Here is a 22224-nt window from a genome sequence, read left to right on the forward strand (position 1 = left end):
TCCCCTTATTCAGCTGTGGCCGAGAAATATTAGCGTCCTTTGATGATTTTTGTTTGGTGCAATAATGTATTTGACTTTTTTCCTCTTCCTTTCCTCCCCCCATGCTGCTTTGAAGTGGAAAAGAACAGTAAGTCCTCTGTTTATCTGTTGTGCATTTAGTTCACATATACACTCATGGCATCTGGTGGGTGGGGACTGATTGATAGCTTGATGAAAATGGGGACACAAGTGTTACAGATCAGTAGGAAATGAAGTGAAAATAAACTGCCAAATAATACCATGATAAAGGTAAAGGGACCCCTGAGCGTTAAGTCCAGTCGCTGACGACTCTGGGGTTGTAGCGCTCATCTCGTTTACTGGCCGAGGGAGCCGCCGTACAGCTTCCGGGTCATGTGGCCAGCATGACTAAGCCGCTTCTGGCGAACCAGAGCAGTGCACGGAAACGTTTACCTTCCCGCCGGAGCGGTACCTATTTATCTACTTGCACTTTGACCTGCTTCCGAACTGCTAGGTGGGCAGGAGCAGGGACCGAGCAACGGGAGCTCACCCCGTCGTGGGGATTCGAACCGCCGACCTTCTGATCGGCAAGCCCTAGGCTCTGATTTGGTATGCAAATCAAGGGTGTGAAGTTGCGTCAGAAGGCTTTGTGAGTCCTGGGACTCCCTCTCTGAGGCCTCTCAAGGCCCTAGACTAAGGTTACCAGATGTCCTTGTTTTCCGGGGAGAGTCCCTGGATTTCCAAATCAGTCCCCATACAAAATCCATTGAAGTTTAAAAGTGTCCCCAGATTCATTGAAAATAAATCTGGTAACCTTACCCTAGACACCACCTCTGAGTCCCTGAGTGGCTTCAGACTTGACTTCCGGTGCTTCGCAATGTACCAGAAGTCACGTTGGAGGCCGTGCTGTGCGGGTGCCAAGCACCCACAACAATTTTTGGGTGGGTACTCGGGCCATCAGGGCCACCTAAAATGGCACCAGTGAACCTGGAGTTGTAAAGTGTGGATCTGTGTCTGGAAAGAGCAGGGCAAAAGTTAAGCGTGGACAAGCCCTCCGGGTAGACAACATTGATGTAGATGAACCAAAGGTCTGGCTCAATGTCCAGGATGCCATCACAAGAACGTAGCCAGACTTTGAAAGGAGCCAACCTCCTTGAATGGGGAAATTCATCTGCCAACCCCCTCCTAACGCCGGCAGCCTGCGAGGAGGCATCTCTGTCTAGATTTCCCCTCAAAAAAAAACTACCTCGCCTCGGCTTGGCGAGGGGAAGAATGGGAGACGAGATCCTTTCAAAGCCCCCCTCAATTTCATGATGTGAGCAGCGGGCACGAACAATTGGCACTATTTATACGTGGCCTATTTAGCTCCCTGCCTGCGCAGGCTGGCTTTTGTTCCTCGATTCAGCTGCAAATTTCTGCTTGTTCCTGACAGAATAGAAATGCAGATGGCAGTTTGGATTCGGGGCGGGGCGGGCTCCATCTGTAGGCGCTCTGCTCAATTGGGTGGGTGTGGATCTGCGAGGGGGCTCCCAAGGGGCTTTGTCCTCTCAGGGTGGGCAAGATCTCATCCCTGTGCCTTCCCCAATTGTAACGGGAGCCTGTAGGCGGAGAGAATTTGGAGGGTTGCCATCCGTACCCCTTTATGAGGTGTCTCCAGTAATATGTTCCCTACAGTTCTGGTCGCCTCCTCTCAGAAAGGAGGTACGGAGATGTAAAGGTGACCATAAAATGGAAAATGCAGTTCAATTTAAAGATTTCTCTGATGAAAATGTTGTTGTTGTTGTTTAGTCGTTTAGTCGTGTCCGACTCTTTGTGACCCCATGGACCAGAGCACGCCAGGCACTCCTGTCTTCCACTGCCTCCCACAGCTTGGTCCTGTTCGTAGCTTTGAGAACACTGTCCGACCATCTCATCCTCTGTCGTCCCCTTCTCCTTGTGCCCTCCATCTTTCCCAACATCAGGGTCTTTTCCAGGGAGTCTTCTCTTCTCATGAGGTGGCCAAAGCATCGGAGCCTCAGCTTCAGGATCTGTCCTTCCAGTGAGCACTCAGGGCTGATTTCCTTCAGAATGGAGAGGTTTGATCTATTAGGGACATCCTATTCAACAACAACAACAACAACAACAACAACAACAAGACCCCACTCATCTGACTGGGTTGCCCCAGCCACTTTGGGCAGCTTCCAACATATATAGAAACAGAACAAAACATTGAACATTAAAAAACCCTTCCCTATACAGGTCTGCCTTCAGATGTCTTTCAAAGGTTGTCTAGTTACAGTGGTACCACAGGTTACAGACGTTTCAGGTTACAAACTCCTCTAACCCAGAAATAGTACCTCAGGTTAGAACTTTGCTTCAGGATGAGAACAGAAATTGCACGGCGGCAGCGGGAGGCCCCATTAGCTAAAGTGGTGCTTCAGGTTAAGAACGGACCTCCAGAATGAATTAAGTTCTTAACCTGAGGTACCACTGTACTTATCTCTTTGGCTTCGAGAGGGCGGGCGGGGGGGGGGGTCCACATAGCTCTATACCCTCCAACATTTCTCGGATGTAAATAGGGATGCCTTAAGGAAAAGCAGGACATTCTGGGATCAAATCAGAAACCAAAGATGGCTTCTGTAAATCAGGAACTGTCTCTGGAAAATAGGGATACTAGGAGGGTCTGGCAAAGTGATCCACATCAGGGCAGGAAAAAAGCCCTTGATTCCACTGGTTTTGAGCAGGGGTCAGCAAACTTTTTCAGTAGGGGACCGGTCCACTGTCCCTCAGACCTTGTGGGAGGGGCCAGACTATAGTTTTTTTTGGGGAAATGAATTCCTATGCCCCACAAATAACCCAGAGATGCATTTTAAATAAAAGGACACATTCTCATGTAAAAACACGCAGATTCCTAGATCGTCCTCAGGCTGGGTTGAGAAGGGGATTGGGCTGGATCCGGCCCCCAGGCCTTAGTTTGCCTACCTATGGCTTTGAGAAAGCTACAATTGCTCAGGTAGATTTTGGCCCCAAAGCCATTGATGTTGCTTGAACCACAGCTCGCTTTGTGGTTCTGTTGCTGCGACCTATTTGTTACGACCAGGAATGTTCACCCGTTCTTGTTTTTTTTTTAATTGCCCTTCTGAGGAGTATCTAATAAACCGAGGAATCCAAACAAAGATGGTTTAGTGATTGGAACAGAGAAAAACACCTGATGGGATTTCTGCTCGGTTACAAAGATCTGCCGGATAAACTGCTTACTTTGGTAATCCAAGATGAGGGCCTGGGAATAGGCAGGGTGTGTGGTGGGGAGAGATTTATTGACGGCATGATTGTACATGGAATACAATTTGGTCGATAAGAGCTGCAGCCAAAGGCTTGGCTTGCAATTTGAAACTGAGACGTGGGGTTTGGCTCCTTCCACCAGAGAGTTTGTCTCCTTGCAAATACCGACTTTTTAGACACAAACCAGAGTGGAAAAGGGGAAATGTGAAGCAACGCGATAACCTTCCCAAGCGATTTAGCGAAGAGCACCGCTACGAGGGCTGCTTCTTAATGGAAATCTGGAAATGTTGTTCTCAAGTGTTATAAGAAAAATACTGCTCCCTTTCCGTTATACGGTATCTAAGAGCCCTTAAGTAGGTTCTCTGTCGCAGTGGCGTAGCGTGGGGGGTGCAGGGGGGGCGGCCGCACCAGGCGCAACATCTGGGGGTTAGGGTTAGGGGGCGCAAATCCACGGGTTAGGGGGCGCAAATCCACGGGTTAGGGGGCGCAAATTACTTGCCTTGCCCCGGGTGCTGACAACCCATGCTACGCCACTGCTCTGTCGGTAGGAGAAAATAACAGAGGCCAACCAGAGAATATTGAGAAGCAAAGCAGCTAGTAAGCCTGATATTTATTGATCTGTTGCAACAGGGTGCTCCCCTCACACGCAGGAGAGAGGAGGAACCCAGAACACTGGTGTGCAAGCTCTTATATAGACACTTGAAAATTGCCTCCCCTGTAGCTCAAGGCCACCCCCAAAACATCATACATATATCACAGAAGGAGGCTGGCTACAGCAGAAAACCTGTTTGCCAGGACACCTGATAATGGTCACTGATTGCTTTTACCTGGGCATCCTGGCTATTCTTTTGTGATGGTAAATATTCAGTTCCTGAATTCAGGTCACAGGTTCACCCTATTCATACACAAATACGCCCTTAAGATTTGCGAGCAAAGAGACAATGGGGAGGCTTTCCCATTTCCTTCCTCCTTGCAGAGAAACATTTGAGGTAAATTTGGGAGAGTCAAAATGATTTCAGGATTGCTCTCCTGTATTATTTCAGACACATAGTTTATATACTTATGTATGTGTTTGCCTTAGCAACATTTGATATACGGTATATAAGGTAAAGGTAAAGGTACCACTGCCCGTACGGGCCAGTTGTGTCCGACTCTGGGGTTGTGCGCTCATCTCACTTAAGAGGCCGGGAGCCAGCGCTGTCCGAAGACACTTCCGGGTCACGTGGCCAGCGTGACGAAGCTGCTCTGGCGAGCCAGCACCAGCGCAGCACACGGAAACGCCATTTACCTTCCCGCTATAAAGCGGTACCTATTTATCTACTTGCACTTAGGGGTGCTTTCGAACTGCTAGGTGGGCAGGAGCTGGGACCGAAAGACGGGAGCTCACCCCGCCGCGGGGATTCATACGATTGGCAAGTCCTAGGCACTGAGGTTTTACCCACAGCGCCACCCACGTCCCGGATATATATATATATATATATATATATATGTCTATGTGTGTGTGTGTGTGTGTATGTGAGACCTTAAAGGTAAAGGTAAAGGGACCCCTGACCATTAGCTCCAGTCGTGGCCAACTCTGGGGTTGCAGCGCCCATCTCGCTTTACTGGCTGAGGGAGCCGGCGTACAGCTTCCGGGTCATGTGACCAGCATGACTAAGCTGCTTCTGGCGAACCAGAGCAGCGCACAGAAACGCTGTTTACCTTCCCGCTGGAGCTGTACCTATTTATCTACTTGCCCTTTGATGTGCTTTCGAACTGCTGGGTTGGCAGGAGCAGGGACTGAGCAACGGGAGCTCACCCCGTCACGGGGATTCGAACCGCCGACCTTCTGATCGGCAAGTCCTAGGCTCTGCGGTTTAACCCACAGCACCACCCGCGCCCCTTATATGAGACCTTAGAATTCCTATAACACAAGGAATTTGCTTTCTGGCAGGGCTAGCAGCTTTGGCCAGGTTCTTCCAGGCATGAGACCTGCCTTGGTCCTAAAAGGCCTTGGGATGCTCACAGCACCGGCCTCCTTAGCTAGGAAGTGTTGCGTTTCATGCCTGGCTGGCAGATGTTTTCCTCGTGGAGTTCCTCCTCTCCTCCTTTTTCTTCCTTGCGCTGTGGGAGCGAGAGAACCTTGTTGGCTCATTTCACAGACACTCTCAACCCGGATTGCAGAGGAAATTGCTGCATCAAATCCCACTGCAGGATGAAAAGCGTGAGCAGCCTCAGATCCGGAGAACGAGCCCAGTCTCTCTCCGCCTGTCTTTTTGCAAAAAGACAGCTCCTTTCATGTTCTCATTTCCTGGAACGCTGGTTGTTTTCTGGACGGTGGGTCAGTGGGAGGCTCCCTCGCTGGTCTAATATCATACAGGGGCTCAGGAGCAGGCGCACAGCTCATGTGCAACAACATGTGGGGAGTGACAGCGTGGTGCAGTGGTTAGAGCATCAGGCTAGCACCTGGGAGGCCAGGGTTCAACTCCCCCCCCCACTTGGCCATGAAGCACACTGGGTGTGACCTCAGGCCAGTCCCTGCCTCTCAGCCTAGCCTCTTTCATAAGGTTATTGTATAACTCCACACTCTCCAACATTTCTCCAGTGAAAATAGGGATGTTCTAAGGAAAAGCGGGACGTTGCAGGATCAAATTGGAAAGCGAGACAGTTTCGGTAAATCTGGGACTGTTCCTGGAAAATAGGGACACTTGCAGGGTCTGGATAGCTAGCCCGCAACTTAAAAGGTAAAGGGACCCCTGACCATTAGGTCCAGTCGTGACCGACTCAGGGGTTGCGGTGCTCATCTCGCTTTATTGGCCGAGGGAGCCGGTGTATAGCTTCCGGGTCATGTGGCCAGCATGACTAAGCCGCTTCTGGCGAACCAGAGCAGCGCACGGAAACGCCGTTTACCTTCCTGCCGGAGCGGTACCTATTTATCTACTTGCACTTTGACGTCCTTTTTAACTGCTAGGTTGGCAGGAGCAGGGACCAAGCAACAGGAGCTCACTCCGTCACGGGGATTCGAACCGCCACCTTCTGATTGGCAAGTCCTAGGCTCTGTGGTTTAACCCACAGCGCCACCCACGTCCCAGCCCACAACTTACACAGGGGGAGTAAGGTCAAAATTGCATATAGCCAAAAGTCCAATGATGGGTAGGATTGCCAAAGTCACCCCCCCTCCCGGAACACCTTCCCCTTTCCATATGCGTAAAGCTGATTGCACACAACAATTTAAATGTGCCTAGGTTATGGGTGGGACGTTATGGTTCGCCAGAAGTGGCTTAGTCATGCAGGCCACATGACCCGGAAGCTGTACGCCGGCTCCCTAGGCCAATAAAGCGAGATGAATGTCGCAACCCCAGAGTCGGCCACAACTGGACCTAATGGTCAGGGGTCCCTTTACCTTTACCTTTAACAGATAGGTAGCCGTGTTGGTCTGCCATAGTCAAAATAAAAAAATTCCTTCCAGTAGCACCTTAAAGACCAACTAAGTTAGTTCCTGGAAGGAATTTTTTTACTTTACCTTTAAGTTATGGGCATCTCGTACCCTGAGCTCCCAGAAAGCTGGGACCTTTCTGTGTCTAGCTTTGGGGCTAGCCCTGAACTTTCTTTCTCTTTTGCTCTGTGATGTTGACTTAGCAAGGAGTTGTGAAGGAGCTTCTCCCGTGTTGCCATTCTTCTCTGCTGTTGGCCCGCTGCCTTGGTTGTGACTCAGTTTAGCTGCAGCAAACCCCCTTCCTCGTTGCCTGAGTTCCTTGGCAGCAGGCGCTGTTGGGCTGCAGACTTAATTCTCCTTATAGTCGACAAAATATAGGCTGCCATCGCAAGGGAAACAAGCTGACAGCTCCTCGGCCAAAATGCTCTTGCTTATTATTCCAAGAGGACAAACTGATTATTAAAAGGAAACGGACTTGTGGCAACAATAGTAATTTTGCACTTTGCTGAGCGGCTTCTCAGCCCCCCTTCCTTTCCCCCCCTTTTTGCTGGTGGTAGTTTCCCCCCACCCCTTGGCTGGCAAAGCCTTGAATGAGGAAAAAGCAAAGGCGAGTGACAACTCTGTCTCCCAGGCCTTGACCCTCTTGGCATCCGCCTCTGGTCCTGCGGTGTGTTACTCACAGCTTGCAAAAGGAAGGCCTGGCAATATGGAATGCATGAAAGCACTTGAATTATTTTTAGGCTTTCTTTATAATTGTTTTAAATGGTATTTTACATTGTTTTTAATGCTGACACATGCCCTGGGACTTTAGGGTGAAGGGAACAACAACAACAACAACAACAACAACAACAACAACAACAACAACACAGTCATACCTCGGGTTAAATACGCTTCAAGTTGAGTGCATTCAAGTTGTGCTCCTCGGCAACCCAGAAGTAACGGAGCGTGTTACTTCCGGGTTTTGCCGCTTGCGCATGCACAGACGCTCAAAATGATGTCACACGCATGCGCAGAAGCGACAAAAAGCGGCGCGTGTCGCTAGTTACGTTTACCTCTAGATGTGAACGGGGCTCCGGAACGGATCCCGTTCGTATCTAGAGGTACCACTGTAATAATAATAATACAGTGGTACCTTGGTTCCCAAATGCCTTGGTTCCCAAATGCCTTGGTTCCCAATTGCCGAAAACCTGGAAGTAAGCGCTCCGGTTTTCAAACATTTTTCGTAAGCCGAACATGTGATGCAGCTGTCGACTATTGTTTCTGGGGTGCCTGCACCAATCAGAAGCTGCGCCTTGGTTTTTGAACATTTCAGAAGTCAAACGGACTTCCGGAACGGATTAAGTTTGGTGCTTTTGTTTTTGCTCTTCGTTTTGCATTTTTGTTTTTTGAGGCTTTTTCGGTTCATTTGTTTTTGCGACTGTGTGGAACCCAGTTCAGCTACTGATTGATTGTGTGACTGCGGCAATGGATAAACCCCCCCCATCCACACGATGACTATCTAAGAAAAAAAATGATTTTAATTTTTATCATCTACAATACTGTCTTATTTGTTTTATAGTACAGGACATTGAGTATTGCTTTCATTTTATGGATAATGTTCTCGTTAGAGAGTAAAATTCATGTTAAATTGCTGTTTTAGGGGTTGTTTTTAGAAGTCTGGAACGGATTAATCTGTTTTGCATCGTTTTCTATGGGAAAGCGCACCTTGGTTTTGGAATGCTTTGGTTTTGGAACGGACTTCCGGAATGGATTAAGTCTGAGAACCAGAGTACCACTGTAACAAAGATGCATAAAGGCATCTTTCTCTTTTGATTTTTGCTTGCCGGTAGTAGGCACTGGGGAATGGGGGGTTCAATCTGGAACCAGGAGTGCAGTGTGTGGGAGGGGGTAGCCCTCCCTCCTAGACTATATCCTAAAATAAATAAAATAAAAACAATAATAACATAAAATAAAATGAGACCGCAATGCAGTGACACACCTCCATTGCCGTCACATCTTGTTTGGTCCTAGAAGTAAACCTGTAGTTTGTAATAGCTGTCCGTGTGCATGAAAGCAAAATTTGGGTGGCCACCTTGCAGGGATGGCGCAGTCGTGGATTTCCTGCATTGTCCTGGAGTTGGACTAGATGGCCACTTGAGGTACCCCCCCTTTCAACCGTCCCCTTTTGAGATCAAATATGTTTCTTCGCGCAGAGCAGCAGAAATGTCAACAACTTAGATTCCTTGTGACCTGTTGGGAGAGTTTCTATATTTTATTAAATGGTAGAGAAGTTTATTCAAAAAATTTTTTTTAAGCTGGCTCGATGCCCTTATGAAGGTATCCGTCCGCCTTGGCCCATATGTTGTGTTGGGTTCCACTTGCAGCAGTTTTCATGTCCTCCTCAGATGCCCTCCTTGACCAGATCCCCCTCTTTCCTATGCCCACTGCAGAGCCCCCGGCAGCTGGTCAGCTCACGGGACCCAGCCAGACCGAGGGAGGAAGAACGAAGAGCTGACGGATGAGGAGAAGGAGATCATCAACCGGGTCATTGCTCGCGCCGAGAAGATGGAAGAGTTGGAGCAGGAACGCATTGGGTAAGGAGGCCACGTGAGTTGGGAGTCGTGGTCTGTGTGCATTTGTCTGGAGGTAGCAAATCTGCATTCCTCCAGATGTTCCCAGACACCAGGTCCCATCAGCCCCAACCAACATGGCCAGTGGTTGGGGATGATGGAAGTTACCCTCCAGATGTTCCCAGACACCAGGTCCCATCAGCCCCAACCAACATGGCCAGTGGTTGGGGATGATGGAAGTTACCCTCCAGATGTTCCCAGACACCAGGTCCCATCAGCCCCAACCAACATGGCCAGTGGTTGGGATGATGGAAGTTACCATCCAGATGTTCCCAGACACCAGGTCCCATCAGCCCCAACCAACATGGCCAGTGGTTGGGATGATGGAAGTTACCCTCCAGATGTTCCCAGACACCAGGTCCCATCAGCCCCAATCAACATGGCCAGTGGTTGGAGATAATGGAAGTTATCCTCCAGATGTTCCCAGACACCAGGTCCCATCAGCCCCAACCAACATGGCCAGTGTTTGTTCTATTCCATCAACATCTGGATGGCCATAAGGTCTTGTTTGCATCTTTGCATTGCAGGGGGTTTGGCTGGATGACCCCTGGGGACCCCTTCCAACTCTACTATTCTACCATCCCAACATCCTTTCTGTGGTGCTGGGCAGCTTGCTTTGTTGGAGGGCTTGTACCTCTCTCTTTGTGTGTTCTGCACTCCTGGTCTTCTCTGCTCCAGAGCTAGGAGACTACAAGCCAATTCTGCCTGAAGCAGAAACAGGGGTGGGTGACCTGGGGTCCCCCAGGTGTCATTGTATTCCGTCTCCCCTCATCCCCTGCTAGCAACATGGACTGCAGACAAGGATGATGGGCACTGTAGTCCAGATTTTTAAAAGCCATCTCAAGGCAACCCTGGTCAGGGAAGTTTTTAGTGTTTGATGTTGTCTTGTGTTTTTTCCCTATTTTTGCTGGGAGCCGCCCAGAATGGCTGGGGCAGCCCAGTCAGATGGGCAGTGTAATAGGTATGAGTTACTCGTGCGTAAACTGGTCCCTTTCTGGGTTAATTTGCCTTGTTAAACCTTTCTGACTGCACAGCTCCTTCTCATCATGGCTGCCTCAGTCACTGGCAGAATCCGTCAGTGGGCGTTTCTTGAACCTCTTCCAGCATAAAAGTTGTTTGACACCCAGTCTCCTCCTCCTCTCACTGCGCGGGAGTCTTCTGCGCAGGGAGGGCGTGGGCAGCGGAGGACCTGGGCTCTCCTCACTGATGTCCAGTGAAGAGTCCTGGAGCCCTCTCTCCAATTCCCCCGTCTGCCCCCCTTTATCCCTGGTGTTGCGCTGATTGGCTTCCCCCTCCACTGAGCTGTTTCTCCCCCTGCTGCTGGGTCCTTCGCCAGCATCATCTGGGAGCCTTCCTTTCGCCTCTCGCTCCGATGTCAGTTCCCTGACAGGCAGCATACAAATTACAGTGCTACCTCAGGTTACATACGCTTAAGGTTACAGACACTTCAGGTTACAGACTCCGCTAACCCAGAAATAGTACCTCGGTTGAAGAACTTTGCTTCAGGATGAGAACAGAAATCATGCGGCGGTGGCACGGTGGCAGCAGGAGGCCCCATTAGCTAAAGTGGTGCTTCAATGTTAAGAACAGTTTCAGGTTAAGAACGGACCTCCAGAACGAATTAAATACTTAACCCAAGGTACCACTGTAATTGGGACGTGGGTGGCGCTGTAGGTTAAACCACAGAGCATAGGACTTGCCGATCAGAAGGTTGGCGGTTCAAATCCCTGTGACAGAGTGAGCTCATGTTGTTCGGTCCCTGCTCCTGCCAACCTAGCAGTTCGAAATCACGTCAAAGTGCAAGTAGATAAATAGGTACCACTCCGGCAGGAAGGTGAATGGAGTTTCTGTGCACTGCTCTGGTTCGCCAGAAGCGGCTTAGTCATGCTGGGCATGTGACCCGGAAGCTGTACGCCGGCTCCCTTGGCCAATAAAGTGAGATGAGCGCCGCAACCCCGGAGTCGGCCACAACTGGACCTAATGGTCAGGGGTCCCTTTACCTTTACCTTTACGACTGTAATTATTGTTATTGCCATTGTTATTATTTCAGGAGGTATGTGAACAAAATGGGAGAGGGGAGCAAGCGAGAAAATGCAGAGTTGGGCCATATACATGCATTTCAAGCACTATGAGAACACTTAAAAAAAAATACAGTGGTGCCTCGCAAGACGAAAAGAATCCGTTCTGTGATTCTCTTCGTCTAGCGGTTTTTTCGTCTTGCGAAGCAAGCCCATCGACGGATTAACGGGTTAGCGCTATTAGCGGCTTTTAGCGGCTTTTAGCGGCTTATCGGCTTATCGGATCAGCTGATAAGCGGCTTAGCGGCTTAGAAAAGGGGGGGGGGAAGGAAAAAACCCCGCAGGAACTCGCAAGACATTTTCATCTTGCGAAGCAAGCCCATAGGAGATTCATTTTGCGAAGCACCTCCAAAACGGAAAACTCTTTCGTCTAGCGAGTTTTCCGTCTTGCGAGGCATTCGTCTTGCGGGGCACCACTGTATTGGCTTCCCCCAAAGACTCCTGGACCTGTCATTTATCCAGGGTGCTGATATTTGTTGTGCAACTCCTATCTTCCCCCAGAGAGCTGCAGTATCCAGAGTGGTTTAAAAACCAGTCCCTTTTCACAGGGAACTCAGGGGCCCTCGAACTCAGTTCCCATCCCCTTCACTGCTGGAAGCCACCCCTCCCTGCCTCCCCAGGATGAGGCCACCAGGAGATGTAGAATTTTGTCACTGAGGGAGCTCATAGGTGGGACGAGTGGCCTCTGTGTGTGTTTCTGCAAAAGGCCTCCCATCTCCTTTGCTCACCAGCAGCCCAGTCAGCAAGGAGGAGCTGGTACGCTTGACTTATTTCCCAGCCATAAGCTGCTGCAGTGCACCATTTCTCACGAGGAACAGGGAGTGGGAAACGACTTCTTTCTGGGACGCATGGGAATTTGCCAGGATGCTTAAGAAACATTGTTTGAAAAGGGGGGGGGAGAGACTCTTGGAGGGAGGGGGGCATTTTGCCACTGCTGCAACTTAACATAACGCCAACTACGTGTTCTCTTTGCAAACACGTTTGATTTAAAACCGGCTTCCCTCTCCTGCTGTCGACCTCGCACAAATAGCGTTGCACAACTGAAGCTCAGCACTCCTTCTGAGTACCACAGAAGGAGTCTCTGGAAACCGCAAGAAAGTGTTCTTGTCCTTCGGTCTTGTTTGCATGTTACAGTAGCGTAATTCTGCACGAATTTGCTTAATTTTCCTTTGAAGCCATCCTAGTTCGTGGTCATCGCTTCCTCCAGTGGCAGGGGGTTCCATAGTTTATAACTATGCGCTGCATAGTCTTTTGCTCTGTCCCGAATCTTCCAAATTTCAGCTTTGTTGGATGTCTATGAGACCTAAAGGTAAAGGTAAAGGGACCCCTGTCCATTAGGTCCAGTCGTGGCCAACTCTGGGGTTGCGGCACTCATCTCGCTTTATTGGCCGAGGGAGCCGGCGTACAGCTTCCGGGTCATGTGGCCAGCATGTCTAAGCCGCTTCTGGCGAACCAGAGCAGTGCACGGAAATGCCATTTACCTTCCCGCCGGAGTGGTACCTATTTATCTACTTGCACTTTGACGTCCTTTCGAACTGCTAGGTTGGCAGGAGCAGGGACCGAGCAACGGGAGCTCACCCCGTCACGCGGATTCGAACCGCCAACCTTCTGATCGGCAAGTCCTAGGCTCTGTGGTTTAACCCACAGCGCCATCCGCGTCCCTTTACGAGACCTTTTGTTATAATAAAAGTCAGAAAAATAGACAGATGCTAGAGGACAGAAACTGGTCCCCTTACTGGCCTCCTGGGAAGACCTAGTGCCATCGGTGTAACATTTTAAATGTATTTAAATAATTTAAATAAATAATGTAAATGAATTTCCTCATATCTGAGTTGATACTGATTTTAGTGGTGGTGGGGTGGTGGTTTAGCCCACAAATTATTCCGATCTACCTCCGCTATCTCTGTCCCCAGATCAGATTCCCATCGCGGTTATACAGAGTTCTATCCTCTAAACTCCTCTATACTCATTAATTATATAATAAATCTTGTATATTCTTTTGTATGTAAAACCACCTTTTTCAAATCATGTTAAACTTCAGAAACGTTTAACTTCAGAATTTTATTTAAAAAATGCACTGTTTGATGAACGTAAAAGCTAATTTACATCCTGCATTCCACGTTTTCCCTCCTCGTTCGTTCTGCTAATATAGGTAAGCCATTTTCAGATGAATCAATTAGTCTGCAATTGATTTATTTGAAAATGGTCCGCCTATATCAGCGGAACAGATAATGAGAAAAATCACCTGTTCATTTATTGCTAATAATGTGCTCAGCACGGGGGGTGCTTAGAACTGCGAAATAAGCTGAACTGAGCCCAGTACTGAAGTCAGGATTGGTGCAAAGCCTTTACCTGCAGCTCCTGTTTTAATTTCATAAGCTGACTGGCTCAGGCAAGTGTGTCTCCACTAACAACACTTCCCCAAATAACGCACACTGATTTAACGGTTTTGTCAGATTTGGGTCACACCGCGACAGGAGGGGATGAAATATCCTGCAGGCTGGATGTTCTGGAAAACCTCTCCAGAGGGCTTCTCTTTTCCCCGCTATCCCCCGCCTTCTCTTTATATATTCCCTTCAGAACAGAATAAATAATAGATTTTTTATTGCATGCACTATTTTTATCTGCTTGGGATTTTACACAGCATGCCTGCCCAACCGAACTTGCAGGGAGAGAGGCTGCTGGGGGCGTTTGTAAAGCTCCCACCTTGCTGGCAGAGGGGGCTGCCTGTGCAATTGGCAGGTGGGGTAGGGGTTTTTGCAAGCTGCAGCCCCCCTGCAAGCCCTACTTAGTTTGTTTCTCAATGGAAAAAGGCAAATGAACCTTCTGCCTTGGTCGGATTCTTCCTCCTAGTCTAAGCTGCATAGCAGTAAAGGTAAAGGGACCCTTGACCATTAGGTCCAGTCGTGGCCGACTCTGGGGTTGCGGCGCTCATCTCGCTTTATTGGCTGAGGGAGCCGGCGTACAGCTTCTGGGTCATGTGGCCAGCATGACTAAGCAGCTTCTGGCGAACCAGAGCAGCACACGGAAATGCCGTTTACCTTCCCGCCGGAGCGGTACCTATTTATCTACTTGCACTTAGACGTGCTTTCGAACAGCTAGGTTGGCAGGAGCAGGGGACTGAGCAACGGGAGCTCACTCCATTGCGAGGATTCGAACCACCGACCTTCTGATTGGCAGGCCCTAGGCTCTGTGGTTTAACCCATAGCGCCACCCTCATCCCTAGTTGGCCACAAATGCACAGAGGTGCAAGGAAAGATGAACAGCGTATTCTCTGAAATCCCCTGCTCCCCTACATACTAGATCTCAGGAGCACACCTTGCACAATTTACCTGCGAGACCCTCTTACCCTCATATATGCTCATTTGACCGCTTTGATTTGCAGAAATGGCATTGTTACAGGTGCCACACAATCGTTGCTCCACATTTCTTTGCTAGAAATCAATCTTTTAGTGTGGCAGCACATGCTCCCTCCCTGTTGATATCAGGCAGGAGTTTTCACTGTACTGTTTTCTGCACCTGCTAAAAAGCTTTTTGTTTAGACAAGCCTACTCAGATGTTTATATAGCTGGTTCGAGTTTTAATCTGTTTTTAGCTTCCTGTTGGTGTTAACTATTTTTTCTGTTTTTTAAGCAGCTGTTTCTAACTCTGTTCACTGTAATTTTATTGTTTCATTGTTTCTTTAAATTGCTTTGAAGGGTTTTTTTTTCAATAAATCAATTGATATGCCACTTGTTATGCCATTTTTTAAAAATAGAATCACAGAATTGTAGAGTTGGAAAGGGTTCCAGGGGTCAGCTAGTCCAACCCCCTGCAATGCAGAAATCTCAGCTACAGAATGGCCATCCAGCCTCTGCTTAAAAACCTCTATTGAAGGAGAATTCACTACCTTCTTAGGTAGTCCATTCCACTGTCAAACAGGTCTTACTGTCAGAAAATTATTCCTGATCTTTAGCCGGAATCTCCTTCCTTGTAACTTGAAGCCATTGGTTTGGGTCCTACCCTCCAGAGGAGAAAAACAAGCTTGCTCCATCTTCCATATGACAGCCCTTGAGATATTTGAAGGTGGCTTCCATATATCCCCTCAGTCTCCTCTTTTCCAGGCTAAACATACCCAGCTCCTTCAACCGTTCCTCATAAGGCTTGGTTTCCAGGCCCTTGATCATCTTGGTTGCCCTCCTCTGGTTGTCAACATCCTTCTTAAATTAAGGCGCCCAGAACTGGGCACAGTATTCTGACCAAGACAGAATAGAGTGGTACTATGACTCCCCTTGATCTGGACACTAGACTTCTGTTGATACAGCCTAGAATAGCATTAATAATAAATTAATTTTTATTTATTTATTTATACTCTGCCTTTCCCGGTTCAAAAACCGGGCTCAGGGCGGCTAACAACAAATTTAAAACACTTAATTGTAAAAGCAGCATAAATACAGTATAAAAACATGCATAACAATAAAATTTGAACATGGCTATCATATCACCCCTTAACCTCCTCTTCTCCAGGCTAAACATGCCCAGCTCCCTTAGCCGTTCCTCATAAGGCATTGTTTCCAGGCCTTTGACCATTTTGGTTGCCCTCCTCTGGACACGTTCCAGTTTGTCAGTGTCCTTCTTGAATTGTGGTGCCCAGAACTGGACACAGGACTCCAGGTGAGGTCTGACCAGAGCAGAATACAGTGGCACTATTACTTCCCTTGATCTAGATGCTATACTCCTATTGATGCAGCCCAGAACTGCATTGGCTTTTTTAGCTGCCGCGTCACACTGTTGGCTCATGTCAAGTTTGTGGTCAACCAAGACTCCTAGATCCTAGAAGAAGAGTTTGGATTTGATATCCCGCTTTATCACTACCCTAAGGAGTATCAAAGCAGCTAACAATCTCCTTTCCCTTCCTCCCCCACAACAAACACTCTGTGAGGTGAGTGGGGCTGAGAGACTTCAGAGATATGTGGCTAGCCCAAGGTCACCCACCAGCTGCATGCGGAGGAGCGGGGAAGCGAAGCCGGTTCACCAGATTACAAGTCTACTGCTCTTAACCACTACACCACACTGGCTCATATTGTTGATGGGGTGCAGCTGGCGGGTGTGCAGGAAGGAAGGAAAGGGGAGGCCGCTGGCAAAGCCGCGCAGCTCCCCCACTCGCTGGGGCGCCCCTGAGAAGCCGGCGCCCTGGTGCAATTGTTAGGATATTTCCGTTCCACTTTAAAAGGGAGCAGGCTTTGTGAGTTAGTGAGTCTGTGCATGTCCTGTTCACAGGATGTTTATGTTTCCTATTGCTTTCGTTTTTCTCTCTCTGTCGGAGACACTGACGCAGGCAGTCATGTCTTTCTTTGTTCTGATCAACGCTGAATAAAGCTTGTAAATAATGCTCTCCTGGGTCCGACTTTTGCTGTGCATTATCTGCTGATAAGAGTGTGCATGAGCTCTGGAATGTGGCAAGATATTTCCTAGAATGTTCTGGAGCTCATGTCGCTAAATTGATGATACTGCGTGCCTACCAGAGATCGATGGATCGTCCGGCAGACGGCTTGGGGCCATGATGGACTTTATTTCCCTGGCAGTATCCCAACCGCAATGTGCCAGTAAACCCAGTGGGAAAGACGGCTCTGAGCACAGCCATGTGACTCCTAAGGCTGGTGGGAGCATAGCTACGCAGCCTTGGGCTGATGGTAGTTACTAGTGCAACAGGATCTTCTGGGTTGGAAATAGGCTGATTTAATCAATTAACTTGGCCAAAAGCACCCTTTTTTTGTTGTTGACCCTGCTGCCTTGCCTCCCTGCCTTTAGGCGTCTCATGAACCGCCTGGAAGATATGCGCCGAAATGTGGCCGGTGACGGGGTCAACCGCTGCATCCTGTGCGGCGAACAGCTGGGGCGCCTGGGGTCAGCCTGTGTGGTGTGTGAAGATTGCAAAAAGGTGAGGAACCCAAATCTCTGCTCCCTTTTCCGGCCCCCCTGCCCTCGCATGCTTTGTTCCAGGGGTGGCCCAATGCTTTTTTTGCTTTCTGGGACAAAGGGCAGGACTCTGAGGGTGACTGAACTACCAAGGTGGCACCCTCAGCCGACCTCAGCACCCAAGAGGGTCTGGAGGGAAGAGGCGGTCTGTCAAATACTTGGGGCCTGAGGCATTTTGCCCTTTAAACACTAAGGATGGGGATGATCTTGTCATGAAATTCTACTCAGTATTGATCCACAGTAGATTCCAATGTATAGTTAGCAGAGTAACAACTTAAAATACATTGCAGGATTCCCCAAAAATAGACCAGAGGCAATTGATATTTCATCCAGCAGGGCTTTTACTGCTACTGAAGGCAAATGAGCATAAATGGTCACAAACCCAATACATTCAGGATTGGCCCTGTCCATAAGAAATCCAGTTGCAGCAGACTTAACTTAAACTTAGAATAACTTATAATAAGTCTAAACCAGGGGTCAGCAAACTTTTTCAGCTGTGAGCTGGCCCACTATCCCTCAGACCATGTGATAGGACGGATTATATTTTGAAGGAAAAAAATGAACGAATTCCTATGCCCAACAAATAACCCAGAGATGCATTTTAAATAAAAGGACACATTGTACTCATGTAAAAACACGCTGATTCCCAGACCATCCATGGGCCGGATTGAGAAGGCGATTGGGCCGCATAAGGCCCACAGGTCTTAGATTGCCTACCCCTGGTCTAAACCTTAACACTATACAGTGGTACCTCTGGTTGTGAACGGAATCTGTTCTGGAGGCCCGTTCACAACCTGAAAAGAACGCAACCTGCGTCTGTGGGTCGTGATTCGCTGCTTCTGCGCATGCGCGTGATATCATTTTGCGCATGCGCGAGCAGCGAAACCCGGAAGTAACCCTTTCTGATACTTCCGGGTCGCTGCGGGATGCAACCTGTAAACGTGCAACCTGGAAGCAAACGTAACATGAGGTATGACTGTACAGTGGTACCTCAGGTTACATACGCTTCAGGTTACATATGCTTCAGGTTACAGACTCCGCTAACCCAGAAATAGTGCTTCAGGATAAGAACAGAAATTGTGCTTTGGTGGTGCGGCGGCAGCAGGAGGCTCCATTAGCTAAAGTGGTGCTTCAGGTTAAGAACAGTTTCAGGTTAAGAACAGACCTCCAGAACGAATTAAGTACTTAACCCGAGGTACCACTGTATACAGAACACCACACCAGAAGGAAAGAGAGATAGAGAAAGTGAAACGCAGGCTCCTTCCGGCCCTACTTTTATAGTCAGCATGACCTTGATAGAAAAAGATAAGAGAACCAGTTTGAACCAGCTGTACTCAGCTTCTCTGGAAGTATAACCCAAACAACATGAAGCTTCTGCTTGCTTCTTTCACACAGAGAGGCTTCCAGAACCCTCTGGAATTAATTAGAATAGGATCTACACATCAGATCAATACTTTCTGCACTAAGAAATGCAAACTGACAGATCTTTCGCCACTGCCAGAAGTGCCATGCCTCTGAATACCAGTTGCTGGAAGTCACAGGTGGGCAGAGAGCAGAGTCGCACTTGTGAGATCAGGATGCTGGACTGGGTGGACCTTTGGCCTGATCCTGCAGATGCTCTCCTTGTGTTCTTATTTATTTTGGAGGGGGAAGCGCCCCCTGCGCCTTGGACCGTTCCACCTGTATTCCTCACCAAAGCCTCAGAGCGGCTTCGCTCAGATGGCCAGGCAGTCCTCCTTGCCCGCCATCTCGAAAGCAAGCTTCGCTGTGCCAGGTATTTGGTGGAAAGATGACATCCTTAATTAAGCTGGAGGCAGCCTCCCCTCAAGGGCGCGAGTGGCAGCGCCAGGGCTGCATGGCACAGATGGCACGAGAAGGCTCCCCCATCTGCTGCAGTCGATCTTCTGCAACCGGGCCAAAAAAATGTCTGGCGCCGTTTCTGTCACAAACGTGACTCTCCTTGATTGTTGTTATTGGAAAGTGTGTGTGTGTTTTTGTGTGTGTGCACAGCTTTCAGACAGGCCGCATCCAAATAATATTAATGATATTAATAATAATAATCAGTGCTTTTTTTCTAAAAAAAATGTTTAGGGGTACTTTCATTTTGCCAAAAGTCACCATTTTGTAGTTCAAATTGGGAAAAATAAATACAGTAAATGGACAAAGATTCACAAAATGTTTAGGGGTGTGCGTACCCCTGCGTCCCCCTCCCCAGAAAAAAGCACTGCTAATAATAATGCCAATATTTATGCCCTGGCCATCTGGCCCATCTGAAAGCACTCTTATTCCACTTTAAAGAGTCCTGGGATCTGTGGTTTGTTAAGGGTGCTGAGAGGTGCTAGGAGGCCCCCCCCCATTCCTCCCCCCAGAGCTACAGTTCCCAGAGTAGTTTGACAGTTAATCCCTCCGCTCGGCCAAGCCGATAAGGCCTCATCTTCCTCCGAGCTGAGCCTTTGAAATCGCCTCCGACGTGTTTCATGACCTGAGCCTTTGATAGGGCCTCAAGCACATTCTATCCAGCAGGGTTCCCAGCACAGGGAAGAGTCGAGAGGTTTGGCTACATTGTAAAGAGTTTTATTTCTAAACTACGCAGAACAGAAAAGACATCCTCTCTCTATGAAAGCAGAGAGCAACTGAACAAAGGAAACAGGAAATCACTAACGTCACATCCCGTCTCCCTTTCCCGTGAGACTGCAAGGTGTCTGGAATGTAAACAGAGTCCTGTGACTCCATGCAGCTCCACAGTGATAAGAACAGAAACAAACACTTTTCACAGAATTCTTTGGGGGAAGCCATCACTGCTTAAAGCAGTGCCATAGCATTTGAAATATGTGTTGTGATTATGGGCACTGTCTGTCTTCCAGCACCATATCTGGGAGACCAACGTGGGCTGTTTAGACACCCGTACAGAGACATAATGGAAGTCCATCTTCATTCTGATAAGGGCTTTTCTGGCTGTTTTCACAGTGTTTTGTATCTTTCTTTCCCATGCAGAACGTCTGCACTAAATGTGGCACCCAGACCAGCAACAACCGGCCTCACTCCATCTGGTTGTGTAAGATCTGCTGTGAACAGAGAGAGGTCAGTCGGGAAGTGGCTTGTTAGATCTGCATTTTCCTGGGAAATACATGAACGATGCAAAGAGTATACACTCATTCAGATGGTCTATCCTAATATGCCTATTTGAGAAGTCAGGACCTCCTGGCCTCCCCAGCTTCAATGGACTACAACTTCTACTACCCCGGGCAATTTTTAAAATTGGGAGGGTGTTCCACAGGGTGGGCGCCATTACCGAGAAGGCCCTCTGCCTGGTTCCCTGTAACCTCACTTCTTGCAGAGAGGAAACTGCCAGAAGGCCCTCGGCAGTGGACCTCAGTGTCCGGGCTGAATGATGGGGGTGGAGACGCTCCTTCAGGTGCACTGGACCGAGGCCGTTTAGGGCTTTGAAGGTCAGCACCGACACTTTGAATTGTGTTCGGAAATGTACTGAGAGCCAATGTAGGTCTTGGCAGCCATTTCCAGTCACCAGTCTAGCTGTCGCATTCTGGATTAAGAATCATTTAGTTGAGTTACCTGCAATGCTGGAATCGAGAGCATTCCATCAGGTGACCAAACTGTACAGCATCAGCCGTCTCTGAACACACGGTTCTCACGCGTCTTTGTCCTGTTCTGTTTTCAGGTATGGAAGCGCTCTGGGGCGTGGTTCTTCAAGGGGGTGCCAAAGCAAATGCTCCCCGAACCGATGCCCATCAGCAAGAGCAAACAGCTGCCCAGCGAGGCAGCCGCCCCTGCTCAGGACTCGAAGCCGTATCCTCGCCAGCAGAATCGCGGTAGGCAAAATATGCTACTGATTATTGCACCGCTGATAATCTACAATATCATTAGATTAGGTTTCAGCATAGGTTAAAAAACAAAAACTCCAAAATAATAAGTCTCTGCTGCAAGGCGTTTACAATGCAAACTTATGCAGTAAGAAAGAAGAGAGGCATGGGAGATGCAATGGTTAAAAATTGTGGTGCCCCGCCCTGCTTGATTTGAAATTGGCTCGATATTAAGCTCCTCCCTTTCCTGAAAATGTTCAGCCTTGCTTATAAAATTGGTGCACATGTTTTGATCTGCACATTGTACACTTGTTGTTTAGTCTAGCCCAGGGTTTCCCAAACTTGGGTCTCAAGCCATTTTTTGGACTACAATTCCCATCATCCTTGACCACTGGTCCTGCTAGCTATGGATGATGGGAGTTGGAGTCCAACAACACTTGGAGACCCAAGTCTGGGAAACCCTGGTCTAGCCCATTCACTGAGGACTAAAAATGTGTTATTAAAAATGTGACACCAGAGGGCAGTGTAGAGCAGTGATCTGTCACCAATGGGAAATTGCATTGAGAGCTATTTTTTTTATAACGTTTTCTAGATCAGTGTAGATCCAGCCTGAGATCGTTGGAGAAGGCCCTTCTAGTCATTTCCTGGCAGAGATTCACCTGGTGTTGCAGCGCGAGAGCGCCTTCTCTGCAGTGGCCCCCATGCAGTGGCATGACCATCCCCTAGAGATTCTGTGGCGCCTATGATAATGGTGTTCTGCCATGCAGGGAGCGGGTGGTGCTGTGGTCTAAACCACTGAGCCTCTTGGGCTTGCCAATCAGAAGGTCGGCGGTTCGAATCCCCGCAACAGGGTGAGCTCCCGTTGCTCGGTCCCAGCTCCTGCTAGCATTTCCAAAGCACGCCAGTGCAAGTAGATAAATAGGTACCACTGCGGTGGGAAGGTAAACAGAGTTTCCATGCGCTCTGGTTTCCGTCATGGTGTTCCATTGTGCCAGAAGCGGTTTAGTCCATATGACCCAGAAAGCTGTATGTGGACAAACGCCGGCTCCCCTTGCCTGAAAACGAGGTGAGTTCTGTAGTCGCCT

General features: G+C 48.7%; 1 protein-coding gene across 3 annotated transcripts in view; it reads left to right on the plus strand.

Moving 5' to 3' along the window:
• The window catches only part of RPH3A (rabphilin 3A), a 119900-nt gene that overhangs the window by 44432 nt on the left and 53244 nt on the right, over positions 1 to 22224 (plus strand). For all 3 annotated transcript variants that reach the window (XM_082230047.1, XM_082230046.1, XM_082230048.1), the window contains exons 3-6: positions 9103 to 9246; positions 17151 to 17280; positions 20313 to 20399; positions 20998 to 21148. In XM_082230047.1, the coding sequence (XP_082086173.1) occupies positions 9103 to 9246; positions 17151 to 17280; positions 20313 to 20399; positions 20998 to 21148 (512 nt within the window). The remainder of the gene's footprint in view (positions 1 to 9102; positions 9247 to 17150; positions 17281 to 20312; positions 20400 to 20997; positions 21149 to 22224) is intronic.

This window comes from Podarcis vaucheri (assembly GCF_965113315.1).
Source record: "Podarcis vaucheri genome assembly, chromosome: 7".
NCBI classification, from domain to species: domain Eukaryota; kingdom Metazoa; phylum Chordata; class Lepidosauria; order Squamata; family Lacertidae; genus Podarcis; species Podarcis vaucheri.